At 40.0% G+C, this 19,349-nt stretch overlaps 1 protein-coding gene across 1 annotated transcript in view; it reads right to left on the bottom strand.

Moving 5' to 3' along the window:
* Positions 1–419: 419 nt before the first annotated feature.
* Positions 420–19,349, bottom strand: part of LOC146390091 (tripartite motif-containing protein 2-like) — a 34,866-nt gene continuing 15,936 nt past the window's right edge. The window contains exons 3-14 of the mRNA XM_084923161.1: positions 11,193–11,341; positions 9,907–10,087; positions 9,504–9,763; positions 8,161–8,299; positions 7,880–8,065; positions 7,089–7,284; positions 5,919–6,022; positions 5,671–5,838; positions 5,376–5,544; positions 4,392–4,462; positions 4,115–4,255; positions 420–4,002 (exon numbers count right to left, since the gene is read on the bottom strand). Coding sequence (XP_084779287.1) covers positions 3,850–4,002; positions 4,115–4,255; positions 4,392–4,462; positions 5,376–5,544; positions 5,671–5,838; positions 5,919–6,022; positions 7,089–7,284; positions 7,880–8,065; positions 8,161–8,299; positions 9,504–9,763; positions 9,907–10,087; positions 11,193–11,341 — 1,917 coding nt within the window. The 3' untranslated portion in view covers positions 420–3,849. The remainder of the gene's footprint in view (positions 4,003–4,114; positions 4,256–4,391; positions 4,463–5,375; positions 5,545–5,670; positions 5,839–5,918; positions 6,023–7,088; positions 7,285–7,879; positions 8,066–8,160; positions 8,300–9,503; positions 9,764–9,906; positions 10,088–11,192; positions 11,342–19,349) is intronic.

Raw genomic sequence — 19,349 nt, 5'->3', positions numbered from 1 at the left:
AACTCCTCCACTTGTCGCAGGAACTCGTCCCTGACCCAGAGTGGGCACTCCACCCTTTTCCAGCTGAGGACTATGGCCTCAGATTTGGAGGTGCTGATTCTCATTCCCACCGCTTCACACTCGGCTGTGAACCGTTCCAAGCACAAAGTAGTCATATCTTAAAAAAAATGACTAAGTGATGTTTGAAGAATGTTATATAAACATTTTGCAGTTGTTCAAAGAAATGAGAATACAAGACTGTCATTAGTGTAGAGATATTTAACACTGCTTTCTTAATATGACAGGCATTATACTTTCCCATGCCATCATGTAAACCTTTGATATTTTCTAACATTTGTGATTAAGGCTCTCCAAGTATATAGATGGTAAATTAGTTGACATTGCTCACATTTTGGACAAAACCAAGCCATAGTAACAGCTGCTATTCAGGAATCAATGCTTTATTTTCAGTGTTGAGTGTATGTGAATATTAAGTCATAGTCCATAACAGTGAACAGACATGACAGCAGTTACAGAGCAAGAAAGACCTTGAAAGTGACACTGTATGAAAGCGATCAGTATTTTAAAAGCTGTCTTCTAAAACACCATAATAGGATTGCAGGGGAAAAAAAATCAAACCAGTGCAATACACAATGCTGTTGTATTTTCTGCTAAAGATCTTACACGTAAAACACACACATTTGTACATATGTGCAATGGCATTTTTTATTTTTTATTTTTCAGGTTTCCAAAAGAAAATTTGCAATGGTTGTGTTGGCTACAAATGAGCTGTTTGTGTCTGAAATTGTAATTAAATCTTCTTTACTGTATTTTTCCAAAACAATCATTACTTCAAAATTACTGAGAAGGCAATTCTACCAGATCAAACAACATTCATATGTAATACCAACATTAAGGCTCAATATCCAGTAAACAAAGCCCAGGTTACATTAGGAAACACAGTCGAATTTCTTTAAAACAGTCAATAGTACCGACAAATCAAAAGATCTTATTTCAAGTTGATGAGCAAAATCTGACACTTAGCAGCATTACAGGATGCTTATGTTAGAAAATATAGTCTTAGCAAATCCATGAACAGACTAACAAATTACACAAATGAGGAGGCGCCAACCATTTTTTTTATTGGACTGAATAATGATTACTGTCATTGTATTGAAGATGAAGTTGTTTCATTGTTATTAAAATTGATTTTGTTGTTTCTATGTGAAAAAATGATCAACATTCAACATCAAAACTGACGGCTACAAACAAGTCAAAATTAATAAGTTAGCTTGTAATCAGTTATGTAAGAAAAAAGCAGTATTAGCCATTTAAAGCTAATGTTTTCATAAGGTTGGTCATTGTACTGCACTGTTTTTACAACTAACTTATTAGTTTTGAGTTAAAAGTGTTGTTGATCCCAAAATGAGGTGCTAATGAGCTATTTTTGCTAACTGATGAGCTTGATTTTTTTTAATTTAACAAAAGATTAAAAAAGAAAAATAAGGAAACTTGACAAAATATTAACAGCAGTTCTAATCCCAGTCCCATTTCAGCCTAAAGACTGAAATGTCTAGTAAGATGAAATGTAACGGGCACTTATGAATTTAAATGCACATGGTGTAACACAATCAAATGGCAAGATGAAAATAACTAATTAGATAAATAAATAATAAGCAATAAATAGAAGTAGTAAAATATATAACTTATAGAATCTCTGACCAACTGTGAACATAATGATGAGTTTCTCAATTCCTGTTTCAGTAAAGACTAAATGTGTAAGTAATTGATGTGATGCCACTTAAACTACCACAATCAACAAAGAAGTTTGCAGTATATTAATAGTGCATGTTAAATCTCCCCAACTCATCGCGGATGGAAATAACATAAATTCTTCTCTTACCTATTCAACAGTTTATGTAAATGCTTTGTAGTGTCTTTATTACTGGCATATAGCACTTTTCCAAATGTAAATGGCTAATGCTTGAGACTTTAACATTACTTTAACTATACTTTACTGATGTTACTGTAAATTGTCTTTTAGGTTAGACTTGTAAAATGGGAGCTCGCAGTAGATGTCTGATATGTTTGGTGTCAACAGTTACATAACAACAGAGGCATGCTTCTAGAACACTGAGGTATTCTCTTTTTTGACAGAATATGTGGAATTTTACAAGCGGGCAACAGCAGTTTTTCAGAATTCTTAAAGCATTCTTGTATCCTTGTCAATAAGGAAGAATGAATAGAGACATTCTAGAATTCCTTCCCCCAAAATATCCTTCTGATATTTTGTTGCCATGGTGACAAGCATAGAGAAATATGTAAAAATAGGGCATTTCAACTGCAGGACATAGCGAGGAGTTCTGGGGAGCACATCAAATGTAAATGCAACAGCCATCCTGGTCCCCTCCATTGTTGTCACTGTTGTTGTTGTTTTGATTTCATGGGACATCAGTTCTGTTAACTTATGCGTTGTGAATTGGTATCACAGACCTTGACATTGTAAAACTGGTTTGTTCACATCATAAAATCAACTGATCCTACAATGCAATGGAAACAAAATGGCTCAAAGGGCTCATGAGGGCACCAGACCTGTAAATGTTCCTGCAAAAGACGGCTGCTGTTACTGAGTCCAAATATGTTGATTACAGCTTATGCAATATTATTAAACATATCTTCACAAATATATAAGATAAATTTTTCACTTTTTTCTCATTGCAACAGGTTTATCAGGAAAAAAATATCTGAACACTCAAACCAAGCATAGACACACAATGCTTTTTGTCAAATCAAGTCAATCAGTCATTAATTCAGACAGTCAGAATTAGAGTCAAGCAATCATTTCTAATAATGAATCTATTACCTAAGATTTGTAAAGAATACTGTTATATGGGATCAAAATAACATTCCATGTTCAAACAATCCTAATGTACAAACAATGCACTTTGGACTAAAAGTGGTCTATGTCTTATAAATTTGGAATTTTTTTGTCATATTTAGAAATAAAATCTTGTATGCTTCAGCACAATTGCTGTCCTCTCCAGCTGCGCTACCTTTAAGTTAAGTGCTTTGCTCAAGGGATGTTAAAGTGTGGCACCAAATCCACAGTGGAAGTCTCTAATTATGTAATGAAATTGGAAGACATAGGTCTCTTTTAGCTCATAATCAATTATTTTGTGTATTACATACAGCACAAGGCAGAACATTAGAAAACTTTCAGTCTTTCATTTCATTCTCTCCACATTATTTCCATTATGTCCCTTTGTGTCCATGTTAATGCCTTTGCTCCTTTTTATGTCTCATTGACCACATCATACATTTAGTAAGCAGTTGTTTCTGAAGAAATCATTGTCATCTCTCTTGCAGCCTTTGTTTGGTTTTGGTTTTTTTCATATTATTATCTAAAGCTTTCCTCATTAGTCCATTTATAGACACTGAAACTCTCAAATTTGACATCTCTGAACCAGTATTGCATAACTTTTATCTACATCCCATTCTGCAATGTCTGTATGACAGCTGGAAATTATTGAGATTTTCACGTGAGCCGATCTTAAGCCCTCTTGAGACTCATCTGCTATCAATGTTTTGTTTTCATTTTATTTTTTTATGATCTTACCTAATAATAATCAACAAAAATATTCAAATTAGGTACGTCCGTCATGAGTTCTGGTTGGAACCCAGAATGGGAACTGAACACTTTTTCACTGACTTTTTCATCCCTTCTATCCCATTTTCAACATTCACAGGGAGCAGTTAGAGGCTCATGCAGTAATTCATATTATTTGACAGTGCTCACTCTATCGCTTCATTTAAACCTCAACTTGTCTATCGCGTCCACGTCACCATCCCCCATCATCATCCAAGCCTCCATCATTGTAGGTAGCGGTAGACTTTAAAGCAATGATTGCCAGAGTCAGCCACTACAACGTGTCCATCTGAAGTCAGAGCCAGACCTTGGGGTCCATAAAGAGGGTCTGCTGATGTGTTGATATAGGACAGGAAGGAGCCACTGCCATCAAACACCTGGAAATGTCGAAGACATGTATTATTTATATATAAAAACCTTACACGGTAGGGCTTTCATATATAAAAGGTTAACTGTATATAAAAGTTTTTTCATATTTTAACGTTTTACCTGTATTCTGCTATTGCCCCAGTCAGCTACAATGATGTTCCCATTAATATCCACTGCTACACCAGTGGGAGCATTGAACTGCCCATTTCCTTCCCCATTTGAACCAAATTTCAGTACAAGCTCTCCTTCAAGCGTGAAAACCTAATCAGAGAAATAATGATAAAGATATATTATTTTGAATCCTCTGAAAGCATACTTGGACTTGACATGAAATATTAGCTTGTTTTACCATAACATTACACTAAAACTATCCTTTAAGCTCAGTAAAATGCTGTACCTTAACAGAGTGGTTATGGAAGTCTGTCACAATGATTTCATTGTTTTTGTTCACTGCTGCAAAGTGTGGACCTTTAGGAAAGAAAAACAGGAACAAAGAAATAGGTTGTACATTGTACAACGAACAATGTATTTTCAATTAGCTTTAGCCTCTTTTAACACTTTCAATTCGCAAGTATTTTAGAGAAAGGTAACACTGGTATTTGTATATCTGAATAGTTTTTGAAGTCTCTTAGAATGAAAAGAAAAAGGGGAAAAAAGAAAAGAAAAAACAAAATGTACAATATTTTACAGTTAAATGTTGGGGTCATCAAGTGATTTAAATGTCATAGGGTTCAACTTTAAACTGAATTTCAAGTGCACTCAGTTCTTAAATCAATTTTCAGACTTAGCAACTGCCAACCATCACTTAGGTGATGGTTGGCAGTTGCTAAGTGATGGTTATTAGCGCACGTAAACCTTCTGAGGTCATCAGTGATAACTACAACCCTAGCCTCAAAGCCTGGGACAAACAAGAAATGCAAGTGAAGATGTTGTTTGTTCCCTTATTGCCAAAAGTTGGGGGGTAAATGTTTTAACCCTCTCAGATCTAAGCCATCAGTGGTGATTGTCCCAATCCTTAACTTTTAGGACGTATCATTTTCATTGTTTTGGCAGTCAGGGGACAAAAGGGTACGCAATCTAATTGCTCTAACTGACTATTTATATTTCTTATACTTTGTGCTGGTCACCAAAAAATGGGGTTAGGGCAGCTAGTACTGCATTCATTACCAGTGATGACTCAGACCTCATGGGGTTAAAAACATCAATGTTTTCTATATAGTACTAACTTTTTAAAGAGCCGTTAATCTCAAGACAATCTGGAATCAAACATTTTCTCTTCATATATTTGCCTTTTCTTCTTTATATATATTTATTCTTTACAACCCATAGTAGATTTTTGGGAATTAAATTACGTGAAATAATATAATTTAGTCCACATTACCTGCAAACTGCTTGTCACCATTGCCCCTGCTTCCAAACTTGGTAATGAGCTTTCCAGTCAGCTGAAAGATGAAGACAGTACAAGCTTTGTTGTCAACCACAATAACATGACCGTTTTGGTCCACAGACACGCCCTTTGGTCCCATGAGTCTGCCAGAGCCAAGTTTTGCCTGGTGAACAACAAATACAAGCAATAAGATTGCTGCATAGATCAACAACACTGAAAACATTAGAATGAGGGTTTGCTTGCAATAAAGCACAATACCCCTTCAACCCTGACATATCAGCACACATACCTTGAATTTGCCCTCACAGGAGAAAATGCTAACCCACTTATTGTCGTAGTCAGCAATAATGATGTCACCACTGGGGTGCACGGCTACACCAGTTGGACGCTGTAGCTGACCTGGCGATCGTCCCCGCACTCCAAAACGACTCTTAAATTCTCCCTCATTGCTGAAAATCTGGACATATATACATTGTTTAACTTTCAATATAAATTTGGGGTTTTTATATGAACAATGCAGCTTTTTGAAGGCCATACCTGGACACACTGATTGTTGCTGTCAGCGATCAGTATCCTACCATTGGAAGAGGCAGCTACTCCTTGAAGATTGGTGAACTCTCCTTTATTCCTTCCCTTTGTTCCTGAATAGTGCAAAATATGATTTTAAATTCCATTATACATAGAAATGTTTTCATAAACAACTGAGACACTAACCTTTTGCATGAAGCTTCAATTTGAGTTCAAGTTTCCTTGAACATACATTTGGACTAGACCTGCCGCCTCAAGCACAAAATACCCATGGATTGTGTTTTCTATTTTAAAAAGAAGGCTCGTCTGTGTAAATTTTGTTGAAAGTAAAAGGTGAAAATTCATGTTTTCTTTTTGTGTTACTGACTTTGAAGAAAGGCTTTCTATGGGAAGACCATTTCACATTTACCTAAGTTTTGAATGAATTGAAGCGAGGTCTAAAAGACATTTGAGTGGAATATTATTATCAAGACTAAAACTGGGCATTTCACCTTTATCATTTTAGCTGGATATCAAAGTCGTCTTCAACATGTTTTCAACAACTTTTTGCTTGTTGGATTGATAGGATTATACAGAGAGGCAATTATATTTTTTACAGTCAGGCACTATGTGATGATGTTAACTGTCTCAAACCCTGTCCTTTTTGTTGAAATGACTTGTTTATTTGTGGGAAGATTCATATTGTTTTATTGTTCTTGCTATTACAAATTAATTTGGATTATTCTGAAACAAAAATGCTCGTATGTGTGGTGCAATTCCAGGACAAATTTATGAAGTGTTTAAATTAGGAGAATCTAAGATTAGCTATGATGTAAATACTAGAATTATTCTGACAGTCCCATCATACTTGTGTGCTAAGATTAAAAAAAAAAAAAAAAACAATACTACAATACTGACAATTTGGTGAATCTGAGCTTTTAAAATTCACAATGTCATTACTTTAGTCCCTTCATAAACTCTAACATGAAACAAGTAACAGACACTGGAATCAGCCAGATGAAAATTCCACCATGTTGGAAAAAATGATGCATATGATGGGGAGAAATAAGCCCAAATTGATTGAAGTATTAAAAAGGCCTTTCAGTGTCACAAAAATGAGGATATATTAGCTTTAAAAAAGCAAGTGTACAATATCCTAGTCTGTCTGTACGATTCGTTTCTTCCAGCTAAATGTCTCACCGATCCTAAAAATTAGGTCGTCCTCAATGGGGTTCTGAGTTTTGCGCCTTGGGGTACCAAGGGCACTGCTGGCCCTCTTTGAGCCTTTCTTCTTCTGACCAGGTGACTTTCCTCGTCTCTTTGCTCCTTCAGATGAGCCAGTGGACGGCGTAGCATTGGCTGCTGAGTTGGTTGCCGTTGTTGTAGAGGGAGAAACCTGGAGAGAGAGCAAAAAGGGAAACACAATACACAGTAACTATGAAGGCTATATGGTTTTTGTTTGGAAAGCTTCCTACATCCTTTGCCAAAGTCAATGTATCGATGAATTTAGGGTAAGCTCAATCAAATAAATTTAGGTTTTATAATTGCTTAAGTCATGTTGCTTGAATCATTGTTGCTCAAGAACTCTGAACTTCAAGAGACAAGCACGACGTGGTCAACAATATGAGCTTTTCTGTGTTGTGTGAGGACATTAGCACAAAGTTTTGCAGTGAGATTGGGCATACTTTAATGCAAGTTTCGTTTGATGGGAAGAGGATTAACAACCTCTTAGGTTTAGGCAAAACTACTTGACTAGGCCTTCATAACAATAATTAAAAAGTGAGTGTCAGATTCCTCTTAGTAATGTCATAAGCTGATGTTTCAGGTCCTGATGTCCAGTGTCCTTCAGCACAGATGCTAAAGGACACTGGACATGAATGAGCCGTACATAGGCTGTTGGTGTATATCACAGTTGCTATTAAAGGAATTTAGACATTATTTGCCAAATGGACAGTAGAAATGTACTAATATTGAAAGAAAGATCCACCTACGTCTAGTTCAGCCTCTAGAGTCTTGGTGACAGTCAGTTTGAAGGGACTTCCTTTGATGTGCTGGTCATACAAACGGAGAGCCAGTGAGAAGTCACCCTCCTTTGGCACCGTGTACACAAATTCATATGTCCCGTTCTTGTGGTCCACTATCTCACCATCTACTATGCTGCCGTCTGGTGTGAATACCTACATCAACACATCATAATGTTTTGTCACTGTTTGCATTGAAGTGTAAACACAGGGTAGTACTTAATTTTATGGAGTTTAGGTGTAGAATGAACCTCAGCAGAGAGGATCGCATTTCCACTCTTGCAGGCTCCCCCTGACTTGTCTCTTGTTACAATGGTAACAGAGGCAGGATGCCCAACAATGCATTGCTCAAGACCTGCACCCATGGCTTCGCTCTGGCTTGCCACCGCACTGAGGACGAGAAGAAAGACGAGTGTTAATGAAATGGCATTAAATCCAAAACCACAGGGTTCAATATGTTTCATCATCATTGAAATGCCCCAAAACCCCATCCCCTTAGAGACTGTGTCGGCCATGGATATAATTCCTCAGCTGCATCTTCTTCAGTGCCTTATACCAACACAGTGCAGAGCAGTTACCTGAACTCTGCTTTTACAGAGTTTGTTATCTTGTTAATAGTTTTATATCGTCACTGCGTACGACTCTGGATACTGTAGCTCCTCTGACAAAGAAAGACTTAAATCAGAATTTATTGCCTTCCTGGTATAACTTTCAAAAATGCACCTTAAAGCAGATAGCTGATAAGCTGGGGTGCTTAGTAATCTTTAATAATTTAGAAGATGACAATTTAGCCTGGAAAAACAGTTTGTTGTTCTCTAAAAAAAAATACAGCTAAAACATCTTGCTATTTATCACTGATTGGAATACTTTGGTATACAGCGGATTTTATAGATTGCTCTTATTTTCTTCAGAGTCAGTTGAGGCCGTCTGCAAAACTTGGGCCAAATTGGGTCATGCAAAAAGGCAATGTTCCCAAGCACAGCAGCAAATGTACAACAGAATGGCTGGAAATGAAAAGGATCAAGGTGATGCAATGGCCCATTCCAGTCTTCAGCCTGACTGAAATGCTGTGGTGGGACCTTATAGGGAGCTGTGCATAAATGATACAAACAAGTCTCAATGAGCTTCTCTGATTTTAGGATTAGGCTTAAAACTTTTTAAGCTTTACACTGCAGTAGGTCTAGGCTGCTGGGGTGTTCCCATGATGCACTGAGTGTTTCTGTTTTGTTTGTTTTTTTTCACTCACCTTTTTTATTCACTATGTGTTTACACACCACTCTGCATGTAATCATTAGTTAGTATTAATCTCTGGCTCTCTTCCACAGTCTTTTATCTTTCCCCTTTCACTTTAAACCAGTTGTGGCAGATGGCTGACCCTCCCTAAGCCTGCTTCTGCCAGAGGTTTCTTCCTGTTAAAAGGCAGTTTTTCCTTTCCATTTCCTTCCCCTATGCTTGCTCATACAGGGGTTTATTCTGTTTTTCTATATTATTGTAGGATCTTTACTTTACAATATAAATTGCTTTGAGGCAGTTGTTGTTGTGATTTGGCATTAAATAAGTAAAACTGAGTTGAAATTGATTTGAATTGTCTCACCTGGTTGTAACAATAGTCCCCAGGTTGTGTATGGACTTCCTTAACCCATCTGTCTCCATCACCAGATCCAGCTGGTCATTCTCTTCCGGCTGGCATGGCAAACCAAGACCAGCAAGCTCACCCAGCCTCTCCCACAGCTCTCGTTCCACCTGCAGGCTCGCCACACAGGGATCTCCAGCAAGAGCCTCCTCTGCCTGGGTACAGGTGGCTGTGATGTCTCCCTCTCCCCGTAGAAGGCTGTCTATCTGGGCTTGGAGAACCTGGAGACAGAAAAAGAAAAGTTTCATTAGACTGTTTCAGACTTTTTCATTTGATTTGTTTTATTTAAAGAAGTATACCAGTGACTGAGGAGGTTGTACTTTTACCAAAGAATCAAAGGAAAAATTGAACAAACTCTGTTCACCTTCTGTTTGAGCCCGTATGTAACTTCCAGCTCCATCAGCAGTACACTCTTTCGAACATCCAGCTGCTTGTGTAAGTCCTCGAAGCTTGATTGAATGTCCTCTTCAATGGAAGCCCTCTGATTGGTCAGCTGCTGGAGGATCTCTTTAACAAAGGACAGTACATCTGAAATCTGAGGAAGTCTAGAGAGGACACGCACAAAAGAGAAAGGCAGTTACATATCTAATTTGCAAAACAACAATAGCAAGCTTTCTTTATGCTACATTTATGTTGTTAAATATTTACATATGCAACCTGTATTTTTAATTGAGAAAAATTAATAACATGTTATTGTTAATGTCAAGATTTTATAGCCTGGTAAATCATTTGTACTGTATTTTGCTCACTGTCCACCAGATGTCAGCATCTCTTCTTTCCTCCACCCACTGTCTGTTACTAGTTACTTGTGACTGAGTTATATTAAGTATGCCTACATTATACTTTAACTGAATATGTCAGTTGTTCTGGAACTTGTTCTCCACAGCAAATACATCTGTACCTGTTGGAGCTACAAGAATTAAATGCTATCAGCTGATTTGTATTTTATTGTTTTCCAATTTTGCAAACGAAAAAATGTGACTTTTAGTATTTTAAGTGCAATTTGAATGTGGGACCTACATTTACTACTCCCTGTTTACTAATAATTCCATACATGAATGGATGGGTATTTTCAATATAAATACTTGGTAACTTCTTTAACTTTCTACCCAAGCCCGTATGTATTTTAAGAAATCTTTTGACTCATTCCCACAGTAGCATTTAAATTAAATTCCAGAGATCATTTGTCTTTCTTGAGAAAAGTCCTTGGCCCAGAACACTGTCACTCTTCTATTTTATTCTTCTATCTTTTTTTTTTCTTAACAAATGTGAGGCATTTAGGGAACATCTGTGTTTTGCTGCAACAAACAATCAATGAGCATTGCCCAAGTGACTCTTAAATGAATCTTGCTTAATGAGAGAGCCCTCTCCTGGTCTTTGGGAATTACTAAAAAATATACAATATATAAAAATAAGAAATTCCTAATAAACTCCAGCTGATATTTATCATTGGCTTACTTCTGCAGTTTATAATATATATTAAAAAAAGTAATTCAGCATTAAAATTTTTGGGGGGGTTTGTGTGTGTTTTTGTTGATAAATGGAAAATAGCACCACTGCACAACAGTTTAACATAAGGGTTTGTTGGGGGCACAGATTAATGGACTGAATAAAGTTTCTTAATGTTGTATCAAGTATTTCAACCTGTACCTGTCCTGAACAGTGCCCAGTCTTTCCTGCAGGTTGTTGCGGTGCTGCTCGAGGGCCTGGCTGAGGGCCACCTTAGGGTGTTCTGCATGGTTGGGAAGACAGTCCTCACACAGAGCGCACTTGCAGGCAGAGCAGTACAAGTCAGCAACCTGCAAATTGAAAGGTTTACATGAAGGGAGGAAAGAGGAGAGAGAAGCTACACTATTAAGAACTGAATGCCCCATGATAGCCTAGATATATTTAAAATGCAGGTTTGTCTTTAGTTTAGTCTCATTGTTGTACAGTTGCTAATCAGTAACTGGATTAAATAGGAACAACATATAGATAACATGGATTAGGCTTTGGGCTTACACTTTGCAGTACATGATTCAGTCATTTCTATATGTATGACCGAATCTGAATCTGAAAATACATGTTACAGAAATTCCCGGAGGAACCCACCCGAGGGATTAATAAAGTTTTATCTAATCTCTAATGTGAATTCAGAATTTACTGTTGAGAACCATAACTTGCTCATATCTGTCCTATAAACTTGTGTTTTTGCATCATATTTCTTAACAGGGCACAGTTTTATTTTCTGTTATAGTCACTTAAACTGTCCAAGAAATAGCAGCACACATACCTCCTATAAAACTGCAACTTTTTAAACCTTCTAGTTTGTAGACAACCTGCTCTACTTAATGAGCTACAGCCACCCAGTCTTTTAGAGTCCAGTCTTTACTAAGTTCCATTTGTCTGTTTATCTGACCGTGTTTTAGCAGGCTAGTTGCCACAGTTTTCAAGATATCATGTTCAAATTTAGTCTGATGGTAGATACCAATAAAGGCTCAAGCTGATTTTATTTTTGCTGAAAATCAGTTCAAGGTCACACCAAAAGTGAAAATCAGTAAAAATGTTATATTACCCCAATTTTTTTATGGCTCATCTTTAAACTTTACAGGTATATACTAGGCCTTGGGCGACATGAGTACCTAGGATGGCTAAGCATTTGACTTAGACCTTCATTGTTAGTGCCAAAGGTCAAAGTTGACATAGAAGAGAAGATTTAAAGAAACTATATTGAGTGTGATATATACACTATGAAAGGGCACAGAGTGTGCTGTACCATGCACTTTTTTTGCAATACTATTCCATACGATATTACAATGAAACCATAGAGTTTTGTAGAATCACGAACTGCGTGAAAATATATGTTAAAATCTCAAGTTTTTACATGATAAAAACCAATGATTTTTGCAGATTCTGCTCCCACCATGTGGGCAAAGGTAGTAAAATACACCGTTTTAGTATGCAATGCTTCAAGGCCATAGGTCAAAGGTCTGGGTCACACGAATCAAGAAAAACCTTGGGGGACCTAGAAACTTTCTTTATTTGAGCTCTATAAAAAAACAAAATACAATATTACTTGAATTCACAATGACACAAAAGATTAATACGCTTTACTAAATTTCCATATGAATAATGCTAACATCAGCATAAATGATCTATAAAAACTCCTGATGTCATCAGCACACATAATCTGTGAAAACATCCGATATTCAAGTTAAATGGCGTTTGAATTATTCTCATTTTGTCCATATAGGCATATACTACCAAACCCAAGTCCGAAAAAATCAAAGAGTTATCGTTTGTTTGTGTAAAAATCAAGACGCTTGTCATGTGTTGTAGGTAGATGTCCTATCTTTGGCTTCAGTTTCAGTTTAGCTGGCAGGGACAGTCTATATTGGAGGTAATATAAAAAAAATAAATAAATATGGATTGAATATAAAAATAAATAAGGATTATAATATGGAGGTTAAGCATAAACATAAATGGATATGAACAGAATTACAGGCAAGGCATAACTTTGTATGGTATTGGAAGACTTCTGGTTTCCTTTTGTACCACTGATGTGTTGTGGGATTTCTCTTTAATGTATTGTCCTTTAATGTATTGTCTTGATGAAATGCTTTCATGTTACTTAGTTTAGTACGTCTGGTTCACACCTCATTCACGCCAGAAAACAGACGGTGAGAAACTGGTGAATGTCTCCCAGGAGACGGAAGCCAGGAGACAGAAGCTCACACAGGAAGACTTGACCCCAGAGTGGGGGAGATTCACACAGGTGATAGAGAGTCTTCCTGTTTAGAGCCAAGGTGTGAACTGCAACTGTAAAAGCCTTTTGTTCTGCGACTGTGTTTAAAAAGGACTTGAATTGTTCATTGTCAGAGACGACTTTCAGTGCCCCCTGACTGACGTCCATCCTTATGCATGAGATAGCTGAAATAAAGGCGTTGTTAAAACTCGTGTCTGCAGGCTTTGGTAATTAAAATTTCCACAACAGTTTGGCGCTGTGAGCAGGGTGATTCAGTGTTCTCGCTGAAGGACGGCCGAGGTAGCAAAACGCTTCGGTCCTGCCAGCTGTTTAAAGCAAAGAGAAAGGCAGAGTCACAGAGCCTGTGCTTCAGCAACCACCGAGATCACCTTGACGAATCGAGGGGAAACTCCTGCAGAACGGTGAGCTGTATCTACCTTTTTAACAAGTCACGAGAGTTTTGTGTCTGGCTGTGTGAGCGTGTTGCAGCCTTCGGAGAGCTCAAGAAGGTGAACGTGTTACGACCTTCCAGGGCAAGAGCTCCGAGGGAGTCTTCGTGTAGAATCACGGAGAGTCTTCGTGTAGAATCACGGAGTGACATCCCTAGCATCTTCTAAAAGATCCTAACTTCTTCAAAGGAGACTGGGGGTGGCGGTGTTCGTTCCTTGGTCCGTAGAAGGCAAGGAACCTCACGGGGGACGCCTCGTGTAGTAATATGGGATCTAGATCCAGTAAGGCAGCCAGCAGAGCCGGACTAGCGGCTCGAGAGGCGGCTGTGGCAAGCGCTCCACGAGGTGGCCAGGGACAAAACTCAATATTTGACTGTATGGTTAAGAAATGGGGAATTGGGTGTATGAAATATGTTGTTAAGTGGCAAAAAGTAAACGGGTTTCCTGAAAAGGGATTGCTAAGTGTTAACCAGTTAAAGAAAATAGAGGAACATTTGCGGGAGGAAAAAGCAAAATTATTGAAGAAAGGGAAAGTTAGAACCATAGATCTGCGTAGGGTAAGCGATGAGAAGGAATGTTTGAAAATGTGGATGGTGGAAGCAGAAAGGAGAGAAAACAAAGCAGCTCTGAAAGAACTACCTAGAGAAGTGCGTGGAAGGGAGGCTGACGCAGAATCTGCCTCAGCGCCTCTTCCACCTCTGTATAACACGGAGAACAAAACATCATTTCCCTGTTCACGCACTGTTTGTGCTTCCCCAGTTCAGGCTGTTTTGCACGGCCTGAAAGCCGATGCGGACCTGGACTCCTTTCCCTCCCTATCCCGCTCTGCACCACACGCCTCACCGCCAGAGGATGCCAGCGCCAATTCCGCAACTGAGGAGCGACAGCCCCGCCAGGATGAAGCGGAAAGAATGACACTCAGATCCGACACAGCGCTCAGTCACACACGGAGTGCGTCGCGAGCTGAAGCGACGAAAGAGAAAACACAACAACGGAGAGGAAAGAGCAGAAGTAAGGACAGCCGCCATGGATATTACGCCCTGCCTTTTGCCACGGATCAGCCTGAAAATTCTCTCACTGATGATGAGCGGGACGATACAGACAACGCAGACAGCAGCGAGGAGGTCGAAAAGTTCCAGACCGGGCAGAGAACGCGAAAACAGCGACAGGTGAAAGGATAACCCCTGCAGCTCCCGATGGTGGAAGTGGCGGGACCCGAGGGACCTATTTTAGTGCACAGACCGTGGACACAGTCAGACATCGCTGACGCCACAAGCCATCTACCTGACCCTCTCGTGTCGGGTGCAAAGTTCGGTGAGCAGCTCCTATTTTTCTGCCAAGAATATCGTCCCACGGGTCAAGAAATTAGACGTGCACTGGCAGGCAAGCTGAAACCATGCGACCTGAGGAGAATATCACCTCACTTGCCTGATCCTACGCTGAGGATACGACACCTGACCTATGAAAATGGAGAAAACCGTGAATATTGTACTGCAGTGACCCACCTGATAGATAAGCTAAAGGAGGTTTTCCCAGATAAGGTGGACATGTCAAAGATTCAGGCTTGCAAGCAAAGAAAGGATGAATCTGTGGATGATTTCATACATCGCATGACAACTGTGTTTGAAGCTAATGGGGGAATACCCAAAGATGACGTGACGGGCGCCTCCGCCTCCACATATGAGCACCATCTCTGCGGCCATATTTTCCGGGGACTGAGATCAGATGTGGCAGCCAAGGTAAAGCATTCATACGTGGGGGGAGAAGATGAACCGCGGCTAACAGAGCTACGACGCCATGCCCGCCACGCTCAGAGCCACCTGGATGGAAAGAAAAGCAAAAGAGAGGAAAAACAGAATGCCGACCTCCATAATGCAGCCCTAACACTGTATAAAGCCGTGGCAAACCCGCACGGAGGTTTCCACAACAGAGACAGTTGGCGTGGCCGAAGTGGGGAGAACAGACGAGACCGAGGACATTATCAACAACAACAGCAGTCAAGACGAGATCGGGACGCCTGTTTTGTCTGTGGGGCCGTCGTGGAGATAGACAGCAACGCCGGAATTACCAAAGGCTGAGCCCACGGTGGGAGCAAGCGGACTGAGAACGGAGGGAAAGGATGCCAGAGTACGCTTCAGGCTGTGGTTTGCCCACCTCATCAGAACAGGGAAGTGAAAATCACACACACATACACACACCCATTGATATAGAAAGTGTTTTACACACAGACACACACACTTTAATACAGCACTCTTTTGAGCATGTAGAACACGTTTCTTTGTCACCAGCTGGTACATATATACATTTAAATAGCGCGCCTTATAAATCACTGCCCTTGTATATGTGGCACTATGTTAAAGACAGAGACATGAAAATAGTAGCCCCCCATTTTATTTGATGCTCAGAGACATTTTCTTTTAGTAAGGCCACTGTAATGTCAGTTTTACTGTTGTTTAAGTTCCACAAGCAGAGGGCGCTCAGTCCTGTACGCATCGGTAGCTGACGCTACACTAGAAGAAGTAGTGTCAGTGGTGAAGAGGCAGTGTATGGCCCGCGCGCCGAAAGAACTGATTAATCAGACATTTTTCTGTCTTTACAGCTTTTCTGTAAAAATAAATATGTTGCACGGGAGATGAGTTGGCCCATCATTTCAGCAGTGTAACATATAAAATGTTAGTTTGTAATCAGGAAGTAGAATTTCTTGTAGATTCCGGGGCCACCTACTCTGTACTATGCTCAGATTCTCTCTCACCCCAGCCCGTGCTGGGTGAGAGGTTCACTCATTCTGTATCAGCATCAGGAACCATACAGAGAGAAACTTTCACCATACCCCTGTGTTGTGTAGACGGACAGGGTAGAAAATTCACACATGAGTTTCTGTGTTCAGACCTGTGCCCAGTCAATTTGCTTGCCAGAGATTTGATGTGCAAACTGAAAATAAGTTTAATCTCCTGCTTTAATGGCATCACAATCACGCAATCTGACTATGACTATATGATGGTGAAATATGACCCCATGACTCCAGCTTTCGCTTACGGGTGGAAGCTGGAGGAGGGGCCACTTGTTACAGAATTCATACAAGCGACTCGCAACTGCATGCCTCCAGATGTCTGTTTTATGGCTCCTGGAGAGTTGAGTTGCACGTCTCACTTTTGTCTGCATGGCCCTGATGACAGTTATGAGGAAGAATGGTACAGAACCGAGAATGATTTACTGACTGTGACATGTATGTTTTGGAGCTCCACATTTGCCGCGCTTGCGATTTCTCTCACCGATGAGCAAAGAAACATGTTTACTATGGATGCATCCGTCCCACATGTTTCCCTGGCAAAAGCTCACAGCTGCCAGTGGGAAGACATGGGAGAATTTATGCACCGGTGCTACCGCGCTTGCGATTGGGAGACTACAGAGAATCCCACAGTACTGTTTTCTCGAGAAATGAAAGCCTACAAAAAGACCATGACGTATACAGTCCAGTGTGTCCGCTCAGTTGAGCTAGCGAACATAGCTGTCTCACACTGTCTGCTTCAAACGACACCTCCTCTAAACTCCTCACACCCCCTGCTGACAGAGGTGCCATACTCATCTAAGTATGATGTAGGCCTGATTACAGATTGTGAGCCAGTGGTAATCACTCCAAAGTCCTCGTTTAGACCATGCCAAAGACAATATTCTCTGAAACAGGAAGCCATAGAGGGGATTACTCCTGTGTTTGAATCCCTGTTAAAGGCTGGAGTAATTATCCCATGCCCCACCTCTCCGGTTCGCACTCCACTATTCCCTGTGAAGAAAATCAGAGGACCAAATGAACCTGTTGAGTGGCGGTTTGTGCAGGACTTACAAGCTGTGAACAAGGCTGTAATCCCCAGAGCCCCTGTGGTTCCTAACCCCCACACCATTTTGTCCCAAATCCCATCCGACGCTATGTGGTTTACTGTTGCTGACCTGACCAATGCATTCTTCTCTGTTCCAGTTCACCCAGATAGCCAGTTCTGGTTTGCTTTTGAGTTCCAGGGAAAGGCTTACACATTCACTCGGTTGTGTCAAGGCTACTGTGAGTCCCCCACGATTTACAGTGCCGCCTTAAGAGACTCTCTGTCAGACTTGATCCTCTCTGAAGGCACAGTTTTACTGCAATATGTCGATGATCTGCTACTGTGTGCACCCACACAAGAGCAGTGTCTGGCAGATTTTCTCACTTTACTGACACATTTGCATCACAGGGGCCACAAAGCTAGTAAGTCAAAACTGCAGTTTTGTAAAGAGCAAGTCACATTCTTAGGGCATGTGATTTCTTACAACTCTCACCAGATTTCCTCCAAGAGGGTGGAAGCTGTGATGACCATTCCAAAACCCCTCACCAAAAAACAGATGATGTCATTCCTAGGAACCACATCATACTGCCGCAATTTCATTCCACACTACTCCTCTGTGGAGGCTCCACTTACTGGACTCATTCATGGTGCAAGTCTGTCAGCCAATGATCGCATTTCTTGGACACCACAGGCTGAAGCTGCCTTCACTTCCTTGAAACAGCTGCTGCAAACAGCGCTCGTTTTAGCGCTTCCAAACCATATACACAAATGGTGGATGAAAAGAATGGTTTCATGTCCTCTGTTCTTTTACAGCAGCATGGTGATTCACTTCGCCCGGTGGGTTATTACTCTTCCAAGCTTGACCCAGTGGCTGCAGGACTGCCTGGATGCCTACGAGCAGTAGCTGCGTGTGAGAAGGCCGTGCTCGCCTCACGTGACATCGTAGGGCACTCTCCTCTGACAGTGCAGGTACCCCATGCAGTTTCTCTCGTTTTGCTGGAGCAGAAAACTTCACACCTTTCTGCAGCTCGCTGGCTCAGGTACTCTTCCATACTGCTTGACATGCCCAACATCACAGTGAAACGATGCACAACACTTAACCCAGCCACTCTTCTCCCCACACGAGAGGATGGTGAACCACACAGCTGCACTGCTGTATTGGGTGAAACTTGTACACCTCGGATTGACTTGTTAGATGTTCCCATCGAGAACTCTGACATAGTGTTATAGAATAGAATAGAATAGAATAGAATAGAATAGAATAGAATTCAACTTTATTGTCATTGCACATGCACAGGTACAGGGCAACGAAATGCAGTTTGCATCCATCCAGAAGTGCTTTAGTGATATAGATATATTACAATATATATTAGCAATAATATAGATATGTAAGTATATTACAGAAATGGGTCTATTATGGTATGTTATAATGTACACGGTATGAAGTATGTTGTGAATATTCTATAACTATAGGTATGTACAGGCTGTAGTGAGTACAAGCTATGTACAGGCTATGAACAGGATATAAATATGAAAAACTATACAGAATATGAAATAAATAACTTTACAGAAATCTGAGATATACAGTTATACAGAAATGGGAACTATGCAAGTTGTAAACAGTTGTAGGGTTAAAAATTATCATATGTACAGAATGATTATTTACAGAGCTATACAGTAGTGCAGTTAAGATAAATTAGATATGTGGATAATTTCTACAGTATCTATATAAAGTGCTAGTGGTTGTGAGTGGTGGTTCAGTCCATGTTATTATTGTGTGTTTGAGGGTACAGTTGTCCATTGTGGGTGTGTGTATGTT

This window comes from Perissodus microlepis, chromosome 3 (assembly GCF_051167445.1).
Source record: "Perissodus microlepis isolate ML-2025 ecotype Zambia chromosome 3, ASM5116744v1, whole genome shotgun sequence".
NCBI classification, from domain to species: Eukaryota; Metazoa; Chordata; class Actinopteri; order Cichliformes; family Cichlidae; genus Perissodus; species Perissodus microlepis.
This window is presented reverse-complemented; position numbering and strand designations above follow the sequence as displayed.